This window comes from Sitodiplosis mosellana, unplaced genomic scaffold (genome assembly GCF_009176505.1).
Source record: "Sitodiplosis mosellana isolate CC-2019 unplaced genomic scaffold, AAFC_SMos_1.0 Smas_scaffold_6197, whole genome shotgun sequence".
In the NCBI taxonomy this organism is placed as follows: Eukaryota; Metazoa; Arthropoda; class Insecta; order Diptera; family Cecidomyiidae; genus Sitodiplosis; species Sitodiplosis mosellana.
In genome coordinates, this window is record NW_022601438.1 from 2424513 (window position 1) to 2450633 (window position 26121).

Genomic DNA, 26121 nt, shown 5'->3' on the forward strand with positions numbered 1-26121 from the left:
AATGCTGCTTACCGGTCTGTCGACCAAATGCAAGTAATCGCATGCAGAATTTTATGTGAGCGTTCAGTGTGCATGTGTTTTTTCCTGTTGTTCGAAATGCCATGGAAATAATAATAATTAATCGCATTAGTAAATGAGTCAGAGTAAGATCGACTGAGAGAAACACCTTTAGTAATAACCCGCTGGTAAAACTGCAACAACAACAAAACAGCGAAAAAAGCACAAAAATTGAACGATTTTCAAATGAATGAGAAAAAAAAGTATATGGGATTGAAAAAACTGTGAGTGAATATATTCGCGTTGCACGAATTACGATTTAGAATGACCGAGAATAAATGGTTGCGACAATCGCGAGCATTGGACATAACTTCGATATCGAGTACAGTGGCCACTAAATGCCAACACCAACAACAATTCAATCCAATCCAGCACCGTGTCATTTATTTAATTTGAGCAGCGCACACGCACGCCTTGGAATGAACATTCAATCAAGTTTAAATTAAAAATTATCAACTTCAAACCGTGTACGGACGGTTTTGTTTATTAAATTTTTCTTGTACGGTTTCTTTTTTTCCAATTCATTTTTCATATATGATTTGTTTTTGTTGCTGCTCGTATCCGACCACCTAATTATCATAGAATTCAGATTTAACCCATTAATTACCAGGATTCTTATTTTGTTTTCAAATTGCGACTTTCAAATATTATCAATTTTGGTCTAAAAATAACAGTAGACTTCGCAAATCGTGAGATATGAGTCCCATTTATCTTTAACAGCGATAGAAAAATTAAAAATTCAGTCTTCTTTGATTAAAAAGATAAGTTTTTCACTTGATTTCGAATAAAAGTCAGTTGATTTATTCATTCGATGGAAAGAGGCTTTGATACATCGTTGTCGCATTCAGAGTTGATGAACTTCCAGTGGCTGAATTTGGATGTGACGTCAAATGTCGGTGCATTAAACTATAAATATTATGCGAACGCCATTTATTCTCAGTGGCTGATTTTGAGTGTCAAGCTAAAAGGCACACATTGACGTCACGCTCGGAAATACGTAGAAAAAGAGAAAGAGAAAAAGAGAAAAGGGGCAAAGCAAGATTTTCATTCGGACAAATACGAAATTCACATATTGATCGCATTTTGTTGATAATAATATTTGTTATACGATATCATCAAAACAATATTAAATCCGAAAAAAGAGACCACCGTTAAAAAAGAGTTATCAGTTAAAATGTCATTTGTGATAAACAATTATTGAGTTTATTATCGTCTATCATAATGATGATGACGGCGATCATGATGACGGCGATGATGATGATGATATCGGGTCAATTTCCTTTTTTCCGCAAACGTAGACACAGACCTATTTATCTTCCATATAATTTATACAAATTAGTTGTTCGCAAACCAAAAGTACGACACATCAGCCGACAAAGTTTACACTTTTTCACTTCTTCTCCGTCGTCTTCGTTGTCATCTTATACAGTCATATGTTAGTTTTCTAAAATGATTGCCGTGCGTCGTTGTCCTCTTAACACACAGAGAGGAGAATTAGTAGCCAGGCAATAAAATTAAATTTTATAGTAAAAGTCATGATTCATGATGGGATCGATCACTCAGCAGCAAAGAGAAATAAAACGACAGAGAAAGAATCATGCATGGAAGAAACGACGAAATGAAAAATACAAAAAAAAAAATCAAACACAACAAAAACGAAGACAGTTGAAATTGAGACTACATTTGAAATAACATACACATGATTCGTATTGAACGAGTTGGCGGAAATAAGGAGAAAGAGAGAGAGAGAGAGAAATATCTAGTGTAGAATATCTAGCACTCTTGGTCGCGTATACACACATCATCGTTCAATCGACCAATATTCGCAATAATCTTGATGATAAAGCTCTTAATACGATAACACGGACGAATCCTCTCTGCGCAAATCGTCGATTGTGCGACGTACGTACACATCCGATTTGCATAAATTCTTTCATCATTTTTTAAATCAAGTCTTTCCGCCAAGATTCAACAGAATTTCTGCGTTTGCATGGGGAAACAGTCGCGCATTTCACAAAAGTGCAAAAAAGCACCGGCCAACGAAAAAAAAAGACACAGTGGCCGGTTCGTCAACATTGTCCCAGGTGTCTTCAACCCGTTAACTGCTTAATCAACATAAAGTCTACAAATTTTTCGACTCTAACCTTTTCAAATAAAAGACTAGTCAAATTTCGAATTAGAATCTATTCGACTTATTTGTGCATGTTTTCTCACTTTCCTATTGGAATTGAAGCGAATTTTGAGACGCATTTTTTTTTCATTCGTTTGCGATTGCTTGTTGTCATTCGAAAATTTTATGATTTTACCACCTTGATCAAAACATTTATTTTGCTTTTACCTCTATATTCTTACGATGGATATGGAGAGAGAGGAGGAAAAAAATATGATTTCTGTTGTTAATGTGTTGCTCAATTAACATATAGCTTTCTTTTTGAATGGTGAAAAAAATGTTGCTGACGACAAAATTCAACTTCAATGAACAAGACACATGACATGGTTTAGCGCACTACAACTGACATACATGTTGAGATAGGACTTGATGAATCATGATGAATATTCTTTGTAAAATATCGGTTCTGGATGAAAAACTACAATTTTACGGTAGTTTTTTCTTCAATGCCGAAAAAGTCGTCAATTTTATGGCTTTGCAAATGAAAGTAAGATCGTTTTTCGCAATTTTCGAATATGAGCCTAGGCCTAGGTTGGCTTTTGTGCAAATGAAGCCAAAAGTGTTGCACATATGAAATGGTATTTGGTTAACAATACTCACATATTTGGAATCAGCGGCAAAAGAAGAAGCAGAAAAAAACACAAAATATTCTGTGATAATTCAGTCCAAGTCCATGAAAATTTCAATTGCAAATGATTTTTGCGTGTGTGTACGCGATCGAACAATTGCGAGGCGTCTTTCACTGTTTCACCACAACTATTTCTTTTCTTTGCGTACTTTTTTTTTATATAAACGCAATGCCCGATTTGTCCGTTCAAAGAACAACCCGTAATGATATGGTCGCTTTTTAGTGTTATCACGGACTTTACACAATTACGTTTGATTGGTTCAATTTTTTTTATTAAGTGGACGTAAAAAGATTCCACATCGGTTTGGATGTGTATGCTTCTCATTTTGAGCAAAAACACCATTGACTGATCTTTCTCTCTCTCTCTCTCTCTCTCTCTCTCTCTCTCTCTCTCTCTCTTTCTCTCTCTCTTTCTCTCTCTCTCTCTCTCTCTCTTTCTCTGTGCGAGTTTGTGTGTTGAATAAACCGCGATAAGTGAGAAGAGAAGAAGAGAAGAAGAAAAAACCATAACGAAATAATATAAATTGTATGATCGATCGACGCACACCGTACACACTATATTTGATATGATATATACATTATTTACGCAGACGCACAAATCAATTAAATAGTGTTTTTATGTAACCTAATTAGATAGTATTTGGCGTTACGAATATATATATATATTGTTGTTTGATGTTCAAAACACACACTCTCTCATATCGAATGAGTGAACTTCGCGCCTGCTCTATCTGTGGTGTTTTTTGCACAACTAATCTCACTTTAGATTTTTTACCAAAGAAGAAAACAAAATAAAAAATGACGTTTTGTTGTCATATTTAACCCGATCAAAATGTCACATCTCTTACCTGTTCACTATATCTGATGGAAATGATGATGTTTTCAGTGTTTTTTTCTCACTCTATTATAACAATTTTTTACACTTTGTAACTTTCTTTTTGCGAATAAAAAAAATTATTTTATTCAAACCGGAATGCGAAATGCGAATTTAACTTTATCACAAAACACCTCTCGATATTCGTTTCAACGTGAGATTCTTTCGTTTATTCCTCTTTTCGTTTCGTTTTTTCTACATGTGTGTTCTCGTTTTCAGTTAGCTGTTAATTCAGTGAAAATTATCCTCAATAGATGAGAGAGAGAGTTTGCAAATGTAATTTAAGTAAAGTGACGATATGATATAAGCTTTCCGGTGAGATTTTGATTCGGATTTGAGTGCACACGCGCGTTGAACAAAACCGAACCGATAAAAAAACAACAAACAGACGACAAAAAATGCAAATTCAAAACAATTAAAAGAGCAGCAAATCGTTTGAATAATCCGCTAAAAGATTGATCTAAACGGAATTTAATTGAAAAATTGTGTGCGTTGTGTCGTCGCTTTAAACTGGCGGTTGGAAGTGTGTTGTATCTCTTCAGTGTATGGTATGCGAATGAACGCTAACGTATAGCAGCGTCGTATATAGTAGCTCGATAAACAGTCGAAAGTGAACTGGCTTCGATTAAGCGTTCAACACATTTAAAAAAAAAATCTCTGTTTTGCTATTTTTCGTATTATGCAGTGTGTGTTGCGTTCAACTGTTGGCTGACGATGTTTTTCTTTGCCATCGTCGTCGTCGTCGTCGTCGTCGTATTTTCGTGTTCGGAAATTGCTATTTGTTCACATCAAATTGCTTGGTATTGTTGCCATTCTTTGAAGCGATTGCTAAGCACGTAAATACATTACAACCATTGCAATTTGATGCTTTGGTCGCGATCATAGGTGCGTGTGTAACGTCTACGGTGGAATGAACGATCTACGGATTTCCATCTCTGCAGGCAGACAATGTACATCTTGGTTCGACTTCATTCTTTCAACTCACTTCATTTGCTTCTCTTTTTTTTCGTTTTGCTCGTAGCTAATACGAGCTCTTTTCTATAAACAAGATTTCAAATCAATTTACCTGATTCGTCACAATACACTTGATTCTTCTTTGCGAACAACTGCGAAAAGATTTTCAAGTTTTATGCAAACTCGGCCCATTTTATCTGAGTATTGTGAACAAAGTCATCGTATGTGCATATGTGCAATTCATCAACTTATAGTAAACGAAGCAAGCTCTTGAAATATGACACGTGTGACGCTTAGACTTTGTTGATGTTGGATATACTTATACTCATATTGCAAATAAAAACATTGACCATTCAACACATTTGTTTGCAACTTTGTCACGATGACAATGAAACCCAGTTATAATTTAACCGAAAATGTTGACACATACATATTCCGTGCAACGCAAAATTCATCTCAAAGGCATATAATGTTTTTTTATTCATTCAAATGATTCAATTCTATTTCGATTTCGGATGATTTTGATCGCAACGCACATAGCATGATTACGCATAATCGAATGTACTGGAGTCTTATTTTAAGTGAAATTCGCAGCCAAATTCACAACGATAATCTTCATACAAATATGGCATCAGTCATGCTCATATGTCGCATTGTGTTAGTGGATTATATGTACCGCCATCGTCGCCGTATTGGTCGTCGTTACTGCTGTCGCCGTTGCTGTTTATTGTTGACACTCTCGCGTGTGCGCTTCAATTGCAATTATGCTCAAACAAGTTTCTGTTATTAAAGCGTGCGATAAACGATACTGAGAAAAGTAAAAAATTTGCCTCATCTCAACACACATAATATGCTATGAAGTTTGTTCGATCGTATTCAAGCGCGATTTGCCTTTTTTTCGCGATACGTCGTCGCCGATTCATCGCACTCGTCTTCCTGATCTGTTGCGGAAAATTTAATGTTGTCTCCATGAAAAAGTCCCTGGAAATATTCGATTCAGAATAAAAAAGCAATGCTAAAATGTGCGCACGGAAAAAGAGCGCAAAAACATTTATGCACGGAAAACATGTTGACATGTTGAATGCAATAACATTCCTTTTTTGGATGTTGCAAACATAACTGAAAAAAAAAGATCGCAATCTCTTTCTGGCTTTCGCTTTCAGTTCGAAAACAATGAAATGAAGAATCGTCTCATTTAGCGCTTATACAACGGAATCTATTGTTCTGATATATATGATGTGAAGAGGAAAAAAATTAAATATTTTAGTGCGCTAACATCGCATTGAATTCAGAACATTCTCGGAATATTCACATTTCAGCCTCATGTTCTTGTCACTGAATCCTGTTTTTCGAATGTTCGATGTAAACAATGTCGATTCCATTTTCACACAATTTTGTTACCATACGTAAATCAAATGTTTGCCTTTGTTTACGAAACGCAGACAAACTGAGTGAAAAACAATACGCATCACATGTGAGAAGAGAAAAAAAAACGGTTGACAACAACAATAACAACGAAATCGGCAGTCGTAACGGCAGAATTAAAACAACAAACGTCGAGGCTAGTGGATACTTTGTGTGAATCAGTCGCAAGTGGTAAAAAGTCGAGTTTGTATGTCGATCACATAGTAAAATTAAGCACATATTAAAATTGTTAACAATCGCTCAAAGTTCGCAAATCAACGTGACATGTTCAGCAATAAATCTCCTGAATGGCATACATCATTCGGTCCACTTCCTTCAGTTTAATTCTCTGTTAAAAATCAGACAGTCAGAATGAGACTCTGCTTGCTGTTGAACGAGGAAAATGAATGTAATTTTGGTTGTGTTTACCACCTCGTCTCTTTGTTTATTGAATGACTCAACGATAATGAGTTTGGGCGTACGAAATTGTAACCATTTATTTTTATTCTTTCTAATTTCCCTAATTTCTGTTGATCCAATGATTAAACAATCTTCCGGCGTTGTTCTCGGTATACGCGCATCCGTTCGAACGGAAATCATTTGATAAGCAAAGTCTTTTTTCTCTTAAAATAAATCGTGAAGCTATTATTTTAATGTTATCGATTGAGTAGTTCTGAAATAACCCTTGAATGTCTCGAGATCACAGAAAAAATCACGGCTACTTTCTAATTTGTAAACAGTAGCACAGTCCAACGTAATGTGCTTATCAATTACTTACGAAAACAATATCGCTTCTTTGCAAATGAATCAGGAAGCAGAAATTTACTGATCACTTCATCAATTAAAGCTTTGGTGAACTTTTGTTTTGAATTTGAACGTTATAAGGTTTGAGTGATTTTCGGATAAGCACTACAAATGCGGTTTAGCTTTTCACTCAGCTGGTCTAGTGCCTGTGAATGTGTATATGTGACAAAAGTCAACGTGTTGCTGTCTTGTTTGCTGTCAAAATCTAACCTAACATTTTTGAACACATTTTATTTTATTTACTAACTTTTCAGTTGAACACATCATTTTTTTTTATTGTTTTGATAGTAAATGACTCTTCAGTGTTCTTTTAAATAGCAAAATAGTGTGAATTTCGATAATGGACGGCAAATCAGGCGGAAGCAATTTGCCGCGTATCACCGAGAAATTCGAGTATGATGCGGCGATCGGAGGCAATTGCCGGTTGGATAATGAAATCACAACATTTCAACATTGTCACCGACGGATGGAAGAGATCAAAGCCTTGACATCGGCCATTGCCAATCCGAGCAGTACAAAATTGGTATTTCAAAAACTGCCCAAACATATGCGTCGACGGGCAATGTCACACAATCCAAACCGTTTGCCACGCAAGTATCGATTGGCACATCGGGCTCAGATGAGTAAAAGTGGTGCACCGGCTAAAACAAAGCGACCGTCACGGAAGTATCGCCGAAAGCCGGCAAATTTACTGTTGGAATATCAAAAGCGGAAGCGATCGAATATTTGGCTGGAAACGCACATTTGGCATGCAAAACGATTTCACATGACTACCAAATGGGGCTACAAACTCGCCGAATCATCTTGTGACAAAACATTCCGTTCGTCATATCGTGCGACAATTAAGCATTGTCTGATTCAAGACATTTCTCATGTTGGTAACATTGAAATTCGTGGCCCATTGGACATCTTAAGAAATGGCTTTGAACGAATGCGCGGTCGCGGTACTTCGATGGAATTGGGCATTTGTGCCAAAGCGTATATTGGTGGCCAGCGCGAAGGAAGCATTGAATTGTTTTCCATCGATTCGTATCCGTATGGTGCACTGGGACGGTTTCAATTCATATGGAAACGACCAAGTGAAAATGACACACAACAAACGCTGTGGCTGTTTGCACATCCATCAGTGTATCAACAGTTAGTCGATGAACTTTGTAAATTATTCGATTTAGAAGTGCAAGATGACGTAAGCTCAAAGTCAAAGAAACACCAAAACGTAGCAACGACTGTTGAATTGCACGAAATGAAAAATCATTTGAATCGATTTCGATTGACAGGGCCTTTATCGCATGCCATTTTAACGGCAGCATTCAAACCCAAAGTAGCACCAGCGTCGGACGAACACTCTTGGTTCAGTGACTACTTGGGGAACGAACAAAATTCTTTTGTACACGAAACACATTCGAATCACTGGAATAAATTGGAACATATCAAGTCGACGGCCGAATTGCCACCGGGAATGATTCTTGCTCTGAACATCGAGGATCCACGCATAAATCGACCGAAGAAACGAACAAAAGCCGTGCCATCGATCGAGTCGTTGGTTCAAAGTGTGGATGAAGAGGCTTGTTGCACCATACCCGACTTCAACGGAGACAGTGTAATTTGGGATTTGAATCAGCGTGAACGTATTCAAAATGAAAAAGTATCAACGCACGAGATCTGTGTTCAACGTAATAAGAACATTCTAGTGCCGGGCGAACGTTGTGCATTCGAAAATAAATTGCAAGCGGTGCCAGTGCTTTTGATACAACGACCTGGTTCAAAGAATCCAAAGCGTCTCGGCTATGGTGGTGGTTATGATGTGATAATTCCACCTGGTTATGGCATTTCCACATGGATGTGCCTTATAATGTGGGGAGCAAAGCCGGGTGCTCTACGCGAAACAGAAACAATCTCAAGAGAAGCATTGGAAGATGAATTCTTACCCGACACCGAAACTGCTGTGATCAATTCAAATTTGACGGAGAACGAGCTCCGTAAAAAGTGAGTATACCTGTACAAGTGATGGATGTTGACTGACAATTTTAATAACAATTCCATGTTGTTCGACTTACAGATATTTCCGTCGTCCACCGAATAAACGTCAAAATTACCTAAAACACTCGATAGCTAGTCCATTTAAATGTCCATGGCCACAACTCATACAAGAATGGTGCACGTATTCAACGAATTCAAAATTCTACGTACTACGCGATAAAAATAAATTACGGGAAATTGAGCAATTTTTAGGTGGGCGAAGTAAAACACTAACAAATATCGATGAAAATTGCTTGATTCCAGTTTCGCTAGCGATGAACGATCGTGGTAACGCCAACAAATTCTCGATAATTTGTTTGCCCAAAAAACAAGACCTTCGACACAATCGCACAAATCGAAAGCAATTTATAAACAAGCCAGTGCTGACTGAACCTCTGGCAATTGACCAGAATGAAACCAAACGGAAACTGTTGCGATTCCACCATTTGACGACATTGAAACGATTGCGACGTCAACGGATTCGTGTGAAGCGCAAAAACCAGGAATACTCGGAACAAAAAGTGATTATTGCCCCACCACGCACGGCCAATCTAATCAATTCACAGTACGACCGAATGTGCGAACTTTGGCTACCCTCGGCACCTAAAACCATTCGCCAGCAATGTTCACGGGAGGTGTTCGGCTATTTGACGCAATGCCAATTCATGTTCCACGAGGCAAAAGTGGCCGGTATCGGATACGTAACGGTGAATGGCATTCGAAAATTATCGAAATCAACTGGCAACCAAGTACTGGTTCGAGACTCAAATAGCTTAAATTACCGTTTGGCCACACTTGCCTGTCGTTGTCATTGATACTGTTGACTTTGTTAAAAAAAAATGTAAAACGACAATAATTTTTTTTTACTAAGTGAGAATATGAAACACGTGCTTGATTCATACCGAGTCTTTTCTTTTCTTCCATTTTTTTCTTTTTATTTGAATCTAATTTTTAATTCATTAATAGTTTGTAATGAAATTTGTTTTTTTTTTCTCTATTTATAAATTCAAATGAATTTGTTGGAAATTTAGATCCAATTGAAATCCAGTCCAGTTTTTTTTTTTATTGAATTTCGTTTCCGCTTACAACCTTAGTCGGGCCCAGTTTGAAGTATGATTTCTACATCCAATTTTTAATATTGTTTTTTTTTACTTTTTTTTTTTAATTTATTATTTTCTTATTCATTGACAATGGTAAATTTACAGAGAGGAAAACCAGCTAATCTGAATTCATGGTTTTTTTTACAGCAAAATAATTCTTTTTCTTTTGTAATTTTTTTTTTGTCCTAATATTGAAAAAAAAAATTCCAGTGATTAGTTTTCATGTGCAGTGTTAGGTGTTTTTTTGTTGAGTTATATACGACTAATTTGAAGACACGCTAATGTGGCAGGATGTCGATGGAACTAAATAATGGTAATAAATAATTTGTATTGCGACACATTTACACACGCGGTGGTATGTAACCTGCACATCAAATGACATTCAAGCATGCGGAGCACATTAGTTCAGTCGACACCTGTCAGATTTGTACATGGTTCCATTTGTGTTCCATAAATAAATAAATCCTATGGAGATTTGAATGCATTGCAGTGGGAATAAGAGTTGTGATTTAAACGGTGAAGTTGACATTAATTTCTTGGTTTGTTGCACAATAAACTACTTTCTTTGATATATAATATTGTCTCAATGAAATTGATCTAAAGCCACTGCCTAGAATGTTTTCCAATTCAACATCTTTTCAACTTGATTTTTTGTTTGTTAATTTTTTCTCTTTCTACATGAAACATTTACTGGGCATTGTTTCTTCATGAAAAATATTTGGCCGAAAGTATTTTATTTGGCTGATGGCAAAATGCATATTCATTTCAATAATAGATTGATTTTTAAAAATCAAAATCGCCGCAACCCCAAAAATAGTTGTGTGTGTTTTTTTTTATTTTATTTTTTTTTTATCTGTTTTTGTGTTGAAATTTATTTGGAAAATGTGCTGAAAAGACCATGAACTGAGTAACTTTTGAACAAATTGCCTTGTGTTGTTGATCAAAATGACTACAAATCAGGTAAAATAATAGTAATTGTAATAATCCAATCGTAGTATTTGGCAGCATTTCACTTACACATTCTACTGTGGTGGAACGTGTTTCTCGATAAAATCCTGCGAATTGAAATGGCAAAGCATGTTGATTTTTTTTCCCATATCTTAGTTTCATCGTGTGTTACAATGTAAGATTCTTATATTTCACTCACCTTAATATCGTCCATTTCCTGCTGTGACGATGAATGTGACAATCCTGGATATGATGAAAATTGAGCATTTTTCATAAATGTTTTCAAGCTATAGTGTGACAATTGGCCAAATTTGTATGGTACAACGGGATCGACTTCGCCGTGACATTGGAAGATCGGCACCGTATCGGCGGTTTTTCGTGCATCTGGAAAACTCTTGTGTAATGGGAGCCAACAGGATAAGGCAACAATGCCTCCAAGAGCTTGTGTTGATGTTAGGCCTGTATGTAATGCTAGTGCACCTCCTTGTGAAAATCCACCAATAATGATTCGATTGGGTGGTATGCCTGCTGAAATTTCCGATTGAATCATTGTTTGAATGTTTGTGGTCGCCTTTTTGATGCCAACCTCATCTTCGGGTCCATACATGTCAAGTGTTTTTAAATCAAACCATGATGGCATTTCAAAACCAGCGTTCAGTGTAACCGGCATCGTTGGTGCTGTTGGACAAATGACCTTCATGTATGCTGGCCGAATTTGGGCCATTGCTTGTGCCCAGCCATGACTATGCAAAAAATGGAAAAAAATAGAGAAAAACGAATAATCAAAAAATGTTGTTTACTTTTTTTCATTTAATGAATCGAACATGTCGATTTTTTACATGAACTTGTCTCCTGAGCATTTTTGACATGCCAATAAAATAAACGAATGCCTTTAATTATATTTAACGCAAAATTCTACAAAGTAATTGTTTTTTTTGCTTTTGATGTTGAAAATGTAAAACGTCCATATTGCGTTGCGATTTCATTAACCTTGAACTTATTGTTATGCATACTGGAAATGTCTATTTGAGTCAACAGCTGTATGTCAAATGTGTATATATAACTATTAAGAGCGCGGCAAACTGCTTTTGCTTCTCTACTTACCCCGTATCACCGAGCCCATGCAAGAAGATAATCTGAAATGAAATAAGAGAAGAAGAAAATCAAACGGCGATTATTAATCACGAAATGAGATTTTTAATGAAAATAAATTTTAAAAAAAGTCTCTCAGATCGCTTCAATTCCATTTTTATTAAAATTTTTATTGATTTTTCGTCATAGAAAACTATGATCGAATGGGTTATGTAGTTTCGAAAATTTAACATGTGAAAAAAAAAAAATTGTAATCCTTGATAAGCCTTGAATTGAAACATCGGTGGTTTGGGAAACCATTTTTTTCTCTGCAATTCGCAAAACAACCATTTTCAGACAAGGGCTTCAGCGAATGTTTTTTTGTCTGTTCGAAATGTTTGTGTGTGGGAAGCATGGACCAAGCGGTGATCAATTTCCATTCATACTTACCGATGCTGTATGTTTTGATGTTGCCTGAAGAATTACTGGACTAACAGCCATTTCAGTATTTCTTGTTTGTTTTCGCACACAATTTCCAATTTTGAACTACACTTACGGCAGAATGAAGGCCGAGTTTGTTAAATGAACTCGGAAAAAATTTTGTTGAACAACTGAAAAGACGCAAGTGACCACCGGACTAACCGAACTGACATTAAATACTTTTGTCAAATGTTAAGAACTAAATCAGTTTTTATTGCTCAACAATTTTTTTTCTTCGTTCACCGTACACTTGATGGTTTTTTGCTTCTCTCTTCTTTAGCTCGACTTTTTCGTGCACGTCATATGTCACACTGTAGGTACAGTGGAGCGCGCGGTTTGTTTGTGGTAGTGTTCGTGTAATTTCTCTGTCACACTCACACAGACACACACAGACCCACACAAACACATACAAACACTCATCTACATCAGGCAGATCATCATAAAAAACAACCATCCAAAAAATATAGAACACAAATTGCCCATTTTGTCTGTTGAATATTTAATGGAATTTGCGTAACCTATTAGGTAATACCTAACATTGACCATGTGGTAATTTACATATATTGGACATAGAATAAAATGGAAAAACAACACAGGCTCAGCAGAAAATGTTATTTTGAACTCTAAACCGCTTTGATTCGCGCTGACAATGGCGCTAAATTCACATTACCATAAATATTCGTTAACTGTTTGGATTGTAGACAAAGTTGTGAATAAATACATTTTAAAGAAGGACGAAGAACATGTAGAAAAAAATGGCAGCATTGACTAGCGCAATTCATTCAGCGTAAAAGGATGTGTGTCAAACGATTACAGTTTGCGTAATCCGTTGGCATGGTGTAAAATTAGTCATATATTCGAAATTAATGCAGAATCGAAACCCTTTCAAAAATTGTACTCTTTGCTGTGATTCATAACCCTGTTCATTGATGTTCTTTTTTTTCTATCTTCCTCGGATTAGCGTATCATATTGTACGTAAATCGGATTGATGGCGACCTCTATTCGCATAAGATGAAATATTCAACTTTGACAATCAACACGCAACACATGGTTCACATCCATGTAATCAAGGCACATACACAACGAAAAACAGAAGAACAACAACCAATGAATTGACAGAGCCAACGATTTTGATGCACCGATACTTCTCTCTCTCTCTCTCTCTCTCGTGTATACGACCGATGAAAATATAAACAATTGGACATTTTTCACGCTGTTTACTAAAACCGAATCACATTCTCTTTTACGTCTTATTCATTTTGAATTGATTTAGTGAATTAAACAACATTCAATAGTAAAAATAGCTTGGCTTACGCACAAATCATGACATTTTATTGAATATTTAATGTTTACAATTATTTCGCCGAAATGGAACAACCATTGATGTTTACGCATTTAACGCGTGTTGAAAATTTCTCCGTTTTCGACACCAAATGGATACCACAAACTGCGAAATTCGTCGCAATTGGCGGCCGAGCCAATGGTACGGGTCTAATCAAAGTGTTCGAATTAAATGGCAATCAGATTGATGTAATTCGTGAGATAAACAAGAAAAACACATTCAAATGTGCGGCTTTTGGTCTATCCCGAACGAAACAAGCATATTTGGCGATTGCTGATTTTGGCGGTTCACTGCATATTATGTGAGTTGATTCAACGAAAGCAAAAAAAATCTAAAATCTAATCATTAGAAACTAGAAAAATATTGACAAAAAGCAATATGATAAAAATACAGGTTTTAATTGAAACTACTTCATTTTGCAGAAACGTGGATCGATTGGATGGATCAGTTTATAATGTGAATGCTGCTCACAATGGAATCATCAATGCCATCGACACTGCCGGTTGTATAGAGAATGGGGGCGCATCCGAAATAGTGACTGGTGGACAAGATGGGTTGGTTAAAGTATGGGATCCGCGATCCACTGATGCTGTCGTGCAAATTGAATCCACCACAGATGTACGTGAATAACATAATTTTAGCTCAAATTTCGTACGAGTTTTAAACTCCAAATTTAGTTGATTTTAATTTCCACGAATTTTTGCTCCTCCATTTAATCCGTTGTTTCTTCCCTTTGTGAAACAGGACAAAAGTGGTTCGCGTGATTGCTGGTCGGTTGCATTTGGAGATTCGCACAGTAAGGATGAACGTTGTGTTTGCGCTGGATATTCGAACGGTGATATTCGGGTGTTTGACTTGCGAACGCTACAGATTCGATGGGAGTCAAATGTACGGAATGGTGTGTGCGGCCTCGAAACAAACAACAAATATGAACCATTACAGAAGCTAGTAGCTAGCACCACATTCGGTGGTTTGAATGTGTTCAATTTTAATGGCAATTCCACTGATAGCTCAACCGTATCGTGTGTTAGTAAAATGGACGCCGATGAACTGCTGAGCATCCAACGAAATCATCATAGCGATAGTAGTCACAAAAATATTACGCCAACCATTTGGTGTGTTCGTCATCTACCTCAAAATCGAAACATTTTCGCATCGTGTGGTGGTAGCGGAAATCTTCGATTGTGGCACAGGTAAGACAAGTGATTCGATCATTTTGGCTCAATGAAACCACCACCAAAATTATTATTGAAACGAAAAAAGAATGGAAATAATTTTATTCCTTGGAAATTGTGTAATTCCAGCCCAAAACAACGCCCTCTACCCGGATCAAATGGGCTGAAAATCATTTACGAACTGTCTGTTAGCAACAAACCGGTGAATTGCTTCGACTGGAGCCCGGATCGTGCTGGTCTAGCCATATGCAGTTCATTCGATAAAACACTGCGAGTCATTGCATCGGTCAATTTGCCATCGGGCCAATGAAAAACATTTTAATGATACCCAGTTTATATGTTTTTTTTTCTTCGTTGCAATGATTTAACTTTTAAATCTTGTTGATGGAAACAAAGAAATATATTTTTTCCGATCATTGTAGATGTAAATAAAATCGTATTTTATGAAATCATTTCGAAAGTCAAGTTAAATGGAAGTCAAAAGAAATTGTAAAACGCTTGGAAATGCATTTTTGAAAATAAAACACAAATAAAACACTTAGACACATGAGTACGTAATGGCATTTTATTTCCATGGTAACGGATAGCATGTAAACAACTGAACCAAAACAAATTCACGTCAAGTGGATGAATAATAAGGTTTGTGTTTCCATTTCTATAGGTCGATAGAAATTCTCGAACAAAAAAAAACAAATTAAAATAAAATGAATAACAAATCGACGGAGAACCTAATTGAATCTGGAGGATCTGTTGAAGAGATTCAGGCACTTGATGTTTCACCATTGGATTTGAAAATAACTCGTCAAGTGTCTAACTCTGATCGGGTTGAGAATAATCCAACCATTGATATACATCATAAAAAGGTTTCAAATAGTTTTCTGGCGGAAAAATCCGATGAAACTGGTACGGAATTGAAACCATTACACCCACCAGTTCCGGCAGCTCGGAAATTTAGTCTACCACCAATTGCGAACAAACGAAATGGCAAAGACTTGAAGGAAAATTCGAATCAATTGACGCGAAAACAGTCGCTTCGAAGTGATGATACGATTCAAATGATCAACGAACGAACGGTTGTGCCACAACAGAGTATTGCAGACAATACTGACAGTGAATCTGATTCAGACATACGCCAAAATAACTCGTCCGCTCGAGATAAACGCAATAAGATCGAATTGTTATTGATGAGCAAAGAGGCGAAAAAGCACTTGGGACGACAATTTGTTGGCAGCAGTCAAGCAAATGAGGAAACTACATCATTCATCTCATATGAAGAGAAGCATGAAAAAGAAGATAACTCCGAACACAACCATTCATCGAATCATTCGTCGGCAAATCTAAGAAATTCATCAAATGATGAAAATGGTGGAACAAATAATGAAGCGTTCGTTCCAGACGATGACCCACGCTCTGATGATGAAAATCGCCCGACAACGACGGCTGAAAATGCTGCTGCAAAACATAAAACTAAATCAAAAAAGAAAGATAAAAAATCGAAATCAACAAAGAAGTTGAAGTCGAAGCGCATGAAAAGTACATCGCAAAGTGCTGAGCAAAGAACCGAACACATTGTATCTGCAGAGGAACAAGATGAACAAGCAACATACGATTTCAAGAGAGTCATAGGTAATAAAACGGATATCACTTTTGGAAGGAATAAAAATATAACCATATAAAATTGCTGTTTGTCACATTTTAGTCAAATCTTTTATTGTTCTATGTTTGAAAGCAAAAAGTCTTCAGTTGTTGGAAGTTTTTGTGAAGTGCATTGTCGCAAACAAGAACTCTCCTCGTAATATTTATAGCGATGAAAACTGTACTTGCAATCGTTATTATGATACCTACTTAACTAATTTAATATTCTTTCTTTGTGAGATATTGTCGATTTATCCGTGTTTTTATTATTCGTTCTTATTTTATGATCATAAAGTCAGAGTCTAAGGGGAAAGCCCAATCGGGTCATTAAATATGATTTTATGTTAGGATACATTGACAATATTGCGAAAAAGAGACATTGCAAAATCTGTAGTGTAGAATAAGGGAGAAATTCTTATATACCTTGAAGAATTATTTGCGGTTGTTGCCTTTTAAAATTATTTGAATCCCTAAATAAACCTTGAATTCGAACAAATAGCGTACGATTATAATCAGCCGGATATTTTTCAGGCATTTGGATTCATGAAACTTCAGCCCTACGATTCGATCCACACATAAGACAGCCAAGAGTACGAGTGTCGTTTTACAATTTAAACGATGGTGAATTGCTAAGTAAAAGTAATCCGCTTCGGAATGCCGTTTCTAACTACGAACCAAATAATGTTACATTCATTCAACCGATTCTGAGCAACAGATGCAAATTCAAGGAATCTAGGTGATCAACTATTACTAGTTATTTGTGCATGAATTGAAGAAAAAAAAATTTGAAAGAAAGTTTCATCTTTAAATTTCAATTTACATCTCAATTTCAGCGAAATCGAGTGCGACTGGAATAACGAACTGCTGTTAATAAACGAAGACATTCGTCACATTCAGAAAGATCATGTCATAATATTCTTTGAAATTATGGACATTTTAGGTAATCACAAAATCTGAAATCTTCTCGGAAAATCAATATACCTGCTAGTTCAAAAATAATTCATGTCTTTTTTGATATAGTATCGAATGGCTGGAATCCAATATGCTGGGCATTCCTTCGGCCAGGAAATGGTAAATCCTTTTCAAATATCGATATCCGAAGTGAACTTCAATTACATCATTATCAGCGACAACGATCTAAGCACGGTATAATGGATGAATGGAAGGCACAAAAACGGATGTAAGGAAACTTGAATATTTTCACCATCAATATCTTGAACTTGATTGGAATACTAATCTTCAAATAAGTAATTTCTTCATATTAATAAATTGATGAATTTCTCAGTAAATATCCAGCAAGTTTATCGGTGACAGTGGCATCCTATAAGCCTGAATCAATGCGAAGTGTGTCGTTAACACGGCCAATGAGTGTTTTAGAAGAAGAAATGACCGGAGACATTTATACATGTGATTCGGATGGCGAAGAGCTCAGTGAACAATTGTGTAAACCAGATGATTCCAATTTTGATCAACGATCTCAAAATTTGCCCGAAAAATTGAATCGCAACGAAACGAAAATGTTGAATCTTGAGATGCGTTTGCCTGGACAAGTGAGATAAATTCATTTAGAATTTGATTTCGATAATGATATGTATAAACATTCATGGTTTTAGCAATGCAAATGTCCGAATCGATTGGTATATAAGCATGAAATTTCGGGTCATTCACGTTGTCACGGTACACACTCACAATACGGATCGATGACATCGAAATTCAGTCCTGCTGGTTCATTATTGGCATTCCATCGTACGACGTACATGAGAAGCAATCATGAAATCATTATTATGGACGTCAATAGCTTGCATGTGTCACATGTGCTGGTGGGACATTTCAGCATCGTTTACGATATCGACTGGCTCAGTGAAGATACGTTGATCTCCGTTTCGTCGGATCGAACAGCCATCATTTGGTTTCTTACCGGAAATAGTTTTAAAATTCGGGTGAGTAATTCGGTATTTGCCGAGAAAGTGATTGAGTTTGTGCAAAAAATGACTCTAGGTTCCTATTTTCAAGTTTTAAATTGCAACGTAGGCCTTGAAATTTATATTAAATAACTGTACTTGAGCTAATGGATTTCAAAATAAAACTGTTCTTCTAAAACATTCAGGTGCTACCGCATCCTTCGTTTGTTTATGCGGCCAAATGGTTGAGTAAGTCTCCCGAATACGCATATGTGGTGACAGGTGGACGTGATTGTGTTTTACGAATTTGGAAAATCAGCACAAACATCGAAGCAGACATTGAGCTATGTGACGAGTTGATACAGCACGATAATTACATCACTTCAGTGGCAGTATCGCGCAAATCAACCAAACTATACACCGCTGATTGGAATGGTGTTCTGCTTGAATGGAGCCGTACAAAGAGTACGAAGGGCAAAGATGTTGGGCCATTGTATCATATGCGCAGGTTTTAATCTTTTTTTTTTCATTCAAATTCGTTGAAAGTCGAAAATTAGAAGTGAAATCTGAATGAAGTAATTTTTTTTTTAATTGATAGGAAAATAAAAATCTTTCCGACGAGTGTGGTTCGAGTCGAATTGCATGTAAAAAGCAATCGTCTGTATGTTCAATGTGTCAACGATCCCTTGATTTATGCAATCGAAACAACGTCAGCGATTATTGTAAAAACAATCCGATTTGCCGATGACTATCACATTACACTAGAGCTTCGACACACATTCACTGTATCGCCATGTGGATCGTTAATCTTCACTAAAAATGCCCATGAAGATGAAATCAAATGTATTCGCATATCGAACGAGGAGGCCGTTGGTCAGTTTCGTATTCCAATTTCGTTGACAACAAGAAAGTATTCCGTCACATCGATGTGCTATCATCCTAGCAAAGATTTGATTTCATGTTCGATATTTGGTGATACAATGCATTCATGTTTGTTTTTATTGTGCCATGCAAGCGAAGAGATAAGCAAAAGACATGGAAGTGTGGTTCGAAGTAAGGAAGAAATCAGCTGGGAGCATGATCTGAATACATTACAGCAATGGTACAACAATCGATCGCAAGACATCACCAACACCGATGAGATTGCATTAGACTCCATTTTGAGTCGTATTGACGATTTATTTTTTATGGCCATTCGAAGTCCAAAAAATATCGTTGATACCAAACAACTCAAAGATATGCAAATGTTTTTACAAAAATTTCCCATCGAATCCGCACAAGCGCAATGGCCAGATGATGACAGAATGTTAGAAAATCAAAGCCAAAACGATGAACAGGATCATATAGAATTTTTGAATGATGACAAATTCAATGACACTTCTGCAAAGTCAACTCGGATGTCATTTCAAATGCAGAGCGCTGCAAATCCGTCGTTAAAAAGCAGCGATACACAATCAAACACTAGCTCACGACACACATTCAACATAAATAAACAAACAAAAGCAAAAGCAAAACCAATTCCCAAACTAAATCCAGATGACGTCAATATGCCATCGGATGACAGCCAACCAAGCAATCGAACATTTGAAATTCCAAAATAATAAAGAAAATGCTCGTTCTATAATGCTGACTCCAATGTTTTTATGATTTTACTGACTATGCAATATTGTTAACGCACCAGAAAAAAAAAACACCCGATGGTTGTTGTGTTACACTCACATACACACAAGAAAAAAAAGGAACAGAAAATGAACATGCAAACGAAAGTAAAGTCGAAATGACTGAATCGATGTAACGGATCGTACACAGACGTTGTTTCGTCTCTGTTGTGCTCACTGCATTTTATGGCATTGTTTTTCTCTTCTCAGAAGTAGGTGATCGGTTGGTGGTAGTAGTGGTTGTCTCATTCTATATACGGACAGTATTGGGACTATATACATTATTCAGTGCGAGTAACACGCAGATGCTTTTTCGGTTTGTTTCTGACCAACTAAAGGGATTAATATTTTGTTTTTCGCATAATTTTTCTTGTCATTTTTTTGCCCGATGCTCAGTCATCCAACAAAATGTCAAAACCACCTGTAAGATTTTTTTTCTTCTTTTTTTTCAAATTTTGCATGGATTTAATAATAAAAAAAACGACAATTTATATAATTTGCGTTTTGTCTGTATTTTCTTGAACATGTTTCAGTGTGACATAAAGAAAACAGTAGCGAATTTGTTGCGAGCGCCGTATCCATTCCCACATGAACACCACAGAACAATTTACGAACAATGCGGACGAATGTTTTTCACTCAAATCAATTTGTATCGATGCAATTTTTGTAAAATAAAATTGCTGGGCGAACCACAACTTCTTGACCATAACAAAAGTTTTGGCCATCAGACGGAGATGGAAAAAGAAATTGCCGTAAGATTGAAAAAATCCACAATCGAAAAGTAGGAATCGAACGATTAGTTTTGAAGAACATTGTTATTGCCAGTATTTTTACAGCGTTTAATTTGTTGTTTCTTATTCCAAATTCACTAGAAAGGTGACAAGCATCAAGTTGTCGGGGAAGGTGAAAGAAAAGTTAGCGAGCGCCGCAGTACAAGCGGCACAAATGAAATTGAATGAGGCAATGGCCGAATTGAAAAACGAATATGAATTGTATCGACTGAGTCCAGCTCTGCATCCAATGTAAAAACTGATTGAAAAATTCGAATCGGGCTTATTTTTGAAGTAAATGTGTTTTTTTCTTTCGAAATAGGTATGCTAAGGAATGGCAAGTCTATTACCTACGACGCTTAAGCGACATTTTGGCCAGTAAATATTTTCACCTTTTTTACACACTTCTTCTGTTCTGTTGAAACATTGAATAACATGTGACACCGATGTATTTTGTAAAATGTAGTAAATATTGATCCACGTGAATACGACTTTACGAAAGATTGGTCCATGTATTGGGTTCAACGAATCCAGGTTTACTATAATGAAGCCATGCAAAAAGTCATCAACACCATTGGCGCAAACTACAAGTTGACGTTAGATGAAATGGACCTGACTGGGGCATCACAGACAGATAATGCTCAACATTGTGCTAATGGTGATCACATCAATAAAGATCACGGCAAAAGTGATTCGGTCAAAGATAATCTTGCTAATGGTGCTCGTATGAGTGAAGACCGTGCCTATGTCGATCGCGATTTGGGTGGTAATGATTCGGTCAATGACGATAAATCCAATAATAAGATTCATGCTGACAATTTTTCAATTACAAACGGTGAATCGATTTCAACTGTGAACAATGATAATGTCATTGAAATTGGTAAGCAAATATACGTGCTAAATTGTACTTTTTCAACGGTACGTGCTTCTTTGCATGAAAATGAAAAAAATGAAATCGTTTCTACTGCCATAAACTATTATGTTAGTCTTATTAGTATGTTTCGTATTATCAACAAGATAATAACCATGTTTCTTCAAATTAAAACTTTCATCAATTGTAAATGTTCATTGTTTAAGCCATGTTTTGATCAAAAACTGAATTTTATAATGATTTGCCAATAAAATTTATTTATTAGACTCTGCAGCAACGACCGAAGACGAGGCCAGCGAATGCGAGTTCGAATCTGGATCCAAAAATCGGTCAAAAACAGACAATGGGTCTGAATCTGAATGTGGTGATGACGTTGCAACATCAAGATTCCGTCTACCTTTGCCCCAGAATTTAATTGACGAAGCACTCAGTTGGGCAAAGGATGAATCTTCGATGAAATCGCAGGAAGATTCCTCCACCGCAACCATCACAACCGCCAAAGAACCATCAAATGAAATCAAGGAAAACGATGCGGCAATCGATTTCGATGCCGTAGCCGATTCGGTTCTATCGTTTTTCCAAACGTGTGGCCTAAATCCGGCCAATTTGTCCGATGAACAGGTGCAACAATACATTGAATACATCGTGAAATCCACACCGAAACCGGCAAATGACAGAGCTGGATCTGTTGAAACTCTCATGTCGTCGGATAGCAACGATGATTCTTGGCGATACGTGTGACTAATCAAATTACATGACTTTCAATCAATTTCATTCCATCTACATTTTCATTTCATTCGAAAATTCCGCTAAATACCAAATGTCATTTGAATCGACATAACCTCAATAAAAAGGCGATAGGTTTAATACATTACTGGTTGTATCATTAAGCAAAATAATAATTTATGTTTTTCATTAGAATGTTTTAAGTGTTTTTTTATGACATTTTGGTTTTATTACTTCTGTTTTTTTACAATGGCACAAACAACCGAGGTAAGATTAGGTTTGATTGTCGACAAAAGAAATAATTCAAGATTCTCTATCTATTTTTGATGTTTGTGTCCATAGAATTTTCCAGCATTGAAAAATGATAATTTGTTGAGAGCGGCAAGAGGTGAAGACGTGGATCGTATTCCAGTTTGGGTTATGAGACAAGCTGGTCGCTACTTACCTGAATTTCAGGCAGGTGTTTTTGTTCCATCTTCAATTCATCGTTCAAAACTGGTTCATTGTAATTATATTATCACATCTTGTTTTCACCATGGCCCTTTTAGGAAGTACGTAAATTACATGACTTTTTCACAATTTGTCGAACGCCAGAGCTGGCTTGTGAAGTGACCATGCAGCCAATACGTCGCTTTGATCTCGATGCATCCATTATTTTTTCAGACATTCTTGTGATCCCACAAGCGTTGGGCATGACAGTGGAAATGAAACCGGGACCATTCTTTCCCGAACCACTTGTTACACCGGACGATCTAAGCAAACTAACTGCGGATGGAGCTGTGAGTCGACTAAAGTACGTTGGCGATGCAATCACCATGATGCGTCACAAATTAGATGGAAAAGTGCCATTGATCGGATTCACGGGTGCACCGGTAAATGGAATTTTCTTTCAAAATCTAATTTTGATGTGAATTTTTGGTAAATTTAGAATATTTTTTGCCAATAAGCGATTGAAGAGACCATGTTGTTGATTTGATTCAAGACTCTCCTTTACTAATTTAAATTTTCTTTTTCAAAGTGGACGCTGATGGGATATATGATTGAAGGTGGTGGCAGTCAAACAATGTCCATGGCCAAAAGTTGGCTTAACGAACACAATGAAGCAAGTCATAAACTACTGTCACTGCTGACCGATGTTATTGTCGACTATTTTGAGATGCAAGTGAAAGCCGGTGCTCAAATGCTGCAAGTGTTCGAGTCAAGCGCTGACTACATCAATAAGGAACAATTTGCGGAAGTATCATTGCCTTATGTGCGCCAAATTCGTGATCAACTTCGAAAACGTTTGCAAGAACAATCGATTGAACCAGTTCCAATGGTCTTGTACGCTAAAGGAGGCGGTCATTCTCTGTCTGAACAAGCGCAATGCGGATATGAAGTCATTGGATTAGATTATAATGTGGATCCACTCGAAGCCAGAAAAGCAGTCGGTTCAAATGTGACGCTTCAGGGCAATTTAAATCCGGCTGACATGTATCTTCCAGAGGTAATGAACTCATTGGGTGAGGCTATTTGGTTTCGAATTCAACGTGTTTCTATTTATAGGCTGAGCTAAGAGCCCTAACAGATCAAATGGTACGGAAGTTTGGGAAGAAACGTTATATCGCAAACTTGGGACATGGAATTACACCGCAAACTCCAATAGAAAGTATGAATGTTCTAGTTGAAACAGTGCACACTGTATCCAAAGAGCTATAGAATGTAATGATGCGTTGTTTGAGGAGTAAAAATTGGTGGCGGTTCATTTTGTTATATTTTTTAAGGAAATCGTTGTAGAGCAATGAATAAATCCGTTTTTTCACAACCAAATAGTTAAACACTTTTACATTCTTGTGCGTTATTCACTTCTTCTATGAGACTCTTGTATAGGAATGTAGCATCAAGAAATGTGTTCGTTCATCATTCACAGCATGAACAGACCCACAGACGTTTTTGTTCCAATTCAAACAACACACTTGGCAGAGAAAAAGATTTACGATTAGGTTATGGTTGAAATGCACAGTGATGCCTTTATGATTGGTTCATTTGTTTCATTTTATTTAAAACTTCATTTCAGTTAATGAACAAATAAAAAAATTCGATGGAATTGAAAATCGAAAGAAACAAAATTCAAGTGTTGAATTTTCTTGTTTGTATCATCCAAGCAAAAAATGCACGCTCGCCTCACATCTATTCGTCGTTTGATTCAACATTTTCTGTCTGCAAGCCTTTGAATGTTTCAGCTGGTACGTATGTGACCAATGTGTACAATTTGTTGGCTGAGTCTTCATCGTCGTTTCGTCGGCGGGCCAAACGAACACGTACACGGAATGGTGTGCTCCTGCAATGACACAAAATGGAAAATTCAATGGATCACAAAATTCGATTCGAGTTGATGTTTTTGCGAAGATGAGAAGTTGATGGTTTAAATGCTACTCACCGGATACCCTTTGACCAAATGTGCTTGTTCAAACGGGTGTCAATACGGACATCCTTGGTGCGCATCTCTTTTTCGGCAAATTTGCGGATTTCTTTGATGGCGCGTGGAGCACGTTTCTTGAAACCAATGTTGTGTACGCGTTTCGACAAGTGGATGGTGCATTCACGGGTCACAACTTCGTTGATTGCCGATTTGTTTCTCTTCTCAACCTTTGGTTTGGCCATTTTTATAAGTAGGCAATAGAACTAGTCGAACTAACCTAAGTAAGTAGCACGTCGTTTACAACAACACACACACACACACACCAATGAGAGAAGAAATAACAAAATTATTAGTAATTTTATCGTGGGTTTCAGTTTAAGTTGGCGAAAAATTCCACAATTTTGAATGCAATCGTCATGAACACAACGTTGAAACATGAAATAGTTGAATCGAATATTCTATTTCTTCGAGGCCGCAAATCAATCAACAATAAACACTATAGCTTTTGACACTAGATAAATTATGTTTCGTTGCGATCGCTTGAAAAATCACAGAATTTCACCGAAAAATCACCTTGACATCGATGAAATATGTATTTAATTCGATTTATCATATTATTGCGCATCGATTGCATTCAAAATTTCGGGAAAATTTCCAAAAAATTACAAGATGATTTGTGATTAAATTTTATAAAAATTGAAATGCACACCTCACAGTGCAGACGACTCGGAAAAAAAGAAAGATGGACGGTACCAAATGTCAGAATTTGCTTACACATTCACAATTTGTTCAACATGCGGTTGAAATGTCACTTCGACAGAGCACACACACATGTAAAATCATCTCGCTGTCTCTGTTTGACGTCTCTGCATGATTCAGTGGCGCCGCCATGTAGCATTTTTTCCAATGATATTCAAATTTAACGCAAATAACCTTCTTTTCATTTCTTTGAACGTTTTTTGTGGATAAATCTAATGATTTATCGAAATTTTAATAAGTTCCAATGATTTTTTCATAAATGCTTTTTCATCCACCGTTCCTTACAATTTTATTCACTTTTGATCCTATTTTAACATGCTGAGAATACCACGTGCAAATTTTCTTGTGAAGCTGAATGGTACTTCCGTAGAAT

At 36.6% G+C, this 26121-nt stretch overlaps 8 protein-coding genes across 9 annotated transcripts in view; 5 read left to right on the plus strand and 3 right to left on the minus strand.

The window, feature by feature from the left end:
• The window catches only part of LOC129577338 (ATP-binding cassette subfamily G member 4), a 27840-nt gene extending 20752 nt beyond the window's left edge, over positions 1 to 7088 (minus strand). Inside the window, exon 1 of one of the 2 annotated variants that reach the window (XM_055464147.1) lies at positions 2828 to 7088. The gene's annotated coding sequence lies outside the window, so the exon portion shown is untranslated. The remainder of the gene's footprint in view (positions 1 to 2827) is intronic. The other variant, XM_055464146.1, reaches the window with a different exon arrangement.
• Positions 7001 to 9809, plus strand: LOC129577337 (ribonucleases P/MRP protein subunit POP1). Its single transcript, XM_055464144.1, has 2 exons — positions 7001 to 8877; positions 8951 to 9809. The coding sequence occupies exons 1-2, from the start codon at positions 7232 to 7234 to the stop codon at positions 9723 to 9725; spliced, it is 2421 nt and encodes an 806-aa protein (XP_055320119.1). The 5' UTR covers positions 7001 to 7231; the 3' UTR covers positions 9726 to 9809.
• Positions 9810 to 10048: 239 nt separating this feature from the next.
• LOC129577343 (acyl-protein thioesterase 1) lies at positions 10049 to 12845 on the minus strand. Its single transcript, XM_055464163.1, has 4 exons — positions 12480 to 12845; positions 12063 to 12094; positions 11158 to 11701; positions 10049 to 11065 (listed from the first exon to the last, which is right to left on the minus strand). The coding sequence occupies exons 1-4, from the start codon at positions 12528 to 12530 to the stop codon at positions 11033 to 11035; spliced, it is 660 nt and encodes a 219-aa protein (XP_055320138.1). The 5' UTR covers positions 12531 to 12845; the 3' UTR covers positions 10049 to 11032.
• A 34-nt stretch (positions 12846 to 12879) lies between these two features.
• Positions 12880 to 15578, plus strand: LOC129577341 (dynein axonemal assembly factor 10-like). The gene is made up of 5 exons (XM_055464161.1): positions 12880 to 13034; positions 13471 to 14153; positions 14275 to 14470; positions 14597 to 15045; positions 15157 to 15578. The coding sequence occupies exons 2-5, from the start codon at positions 13879 to 13881 to the stop codon at positions 15335 to 15337; spliced, it is 1101 nt and encodes a 366-aa protein (XP_055320136.1). The 5' UTR covers positions 12880 to 13034; positions 13471 to 13878; the 3' UTR covers positions 15338 to 15578.
• Positions 15579 to 15731: 153 nt separating this feature from the next.
• Positions 15732 to 20164, plus strand: LOC129577084 (jouberin-like). The gene is made up of 8 exons (XM_055463545.1): positions 15732 to 16653; positions 17194 to 17398; positions 17496 to 17602; positions 17683 to 17842; positions 17948 to 18212; positions 18276 to 18602; positions 18770 to 19071; positions 19162 to 20164. The coding sequence occupies exons 1-8, from the start codon at positions 15732 to 15734 to the stop codon at positions 20162 to 20164; spliced, it is 3291 nt and encodes a 1096-aa protein (XP_055319520.1).
• A 270-nt stretch (positions 20165 to 20434) lies between these two features.
• Positions 20435 to 22783, plus strand: LOC129577090 (uncharacterized). Its single transcript, XM_055463552.1, has 6 exons — positions 20435 to 20644; positions 20755 to 21002; positions 21094 to 21243; positions 21314 to 21369; positions 21458 to 21871; positions 22128 to 22783. Exons 1-6 carry the CDS (start codon positions 20630 to 20632, stop codon positions 22601 to 22603), a joined length of 1359 nt encoding a protein of 452 aa, XP_055319527.1. The 5' UTR covers positions 20435 to 20629; the 3' UTR covers positions 22604 to 22783.
• LOC129577091 (uroporphyrinogen decarboxylase-like) lies at positions 22721 to 24407 on the plus strand. The gene is made up of 5 exons (XM_055463553.1): positions 22721 to 22855; positions 22931 to 23048; positions 23141 to 23460; positions 23607 to 24074; positions 24134 to 24407. The coding sequence occupies exons 1-5, from the start codon at positions 22802 to 22804 to the stop codon at positions 24284 to 24286; spliced, it is 1113 nt and encodes a 370-aa protein (XP_055319528.1). The 5' UTR covers positions 22721 to 22801; the 3' UTR covers positions 24287 to 24407.
• Positions 24408 to 24593: 186 nt separating this feature from the next.
• Positions 24594 to 25837, minus strand: LOC129577152 (60S ribosomal protein L31). Its single transcript, XM_055463706.1, has 3 exons — positions 25699 to 25837; positions 25008 to 25266; positions 24594 to 24908 (listed from the first exon to the last, which is right to left on the minus strand). The coding sequence occupies exons 2-3, from the start codon at positions 25229 to 25231 to the stop codon at positions 24758 to 24760; spliced, it is 375 nt and encodes a 124-aa protein (XP_055319681.1). The 5' UTR covers positions 25232 to 25266; positions 25699 to 25837; the 3' UTR covers positions 24594 to 24757.
• Positions 25838 to 26121: the final 284 nt, after the last annotated feature.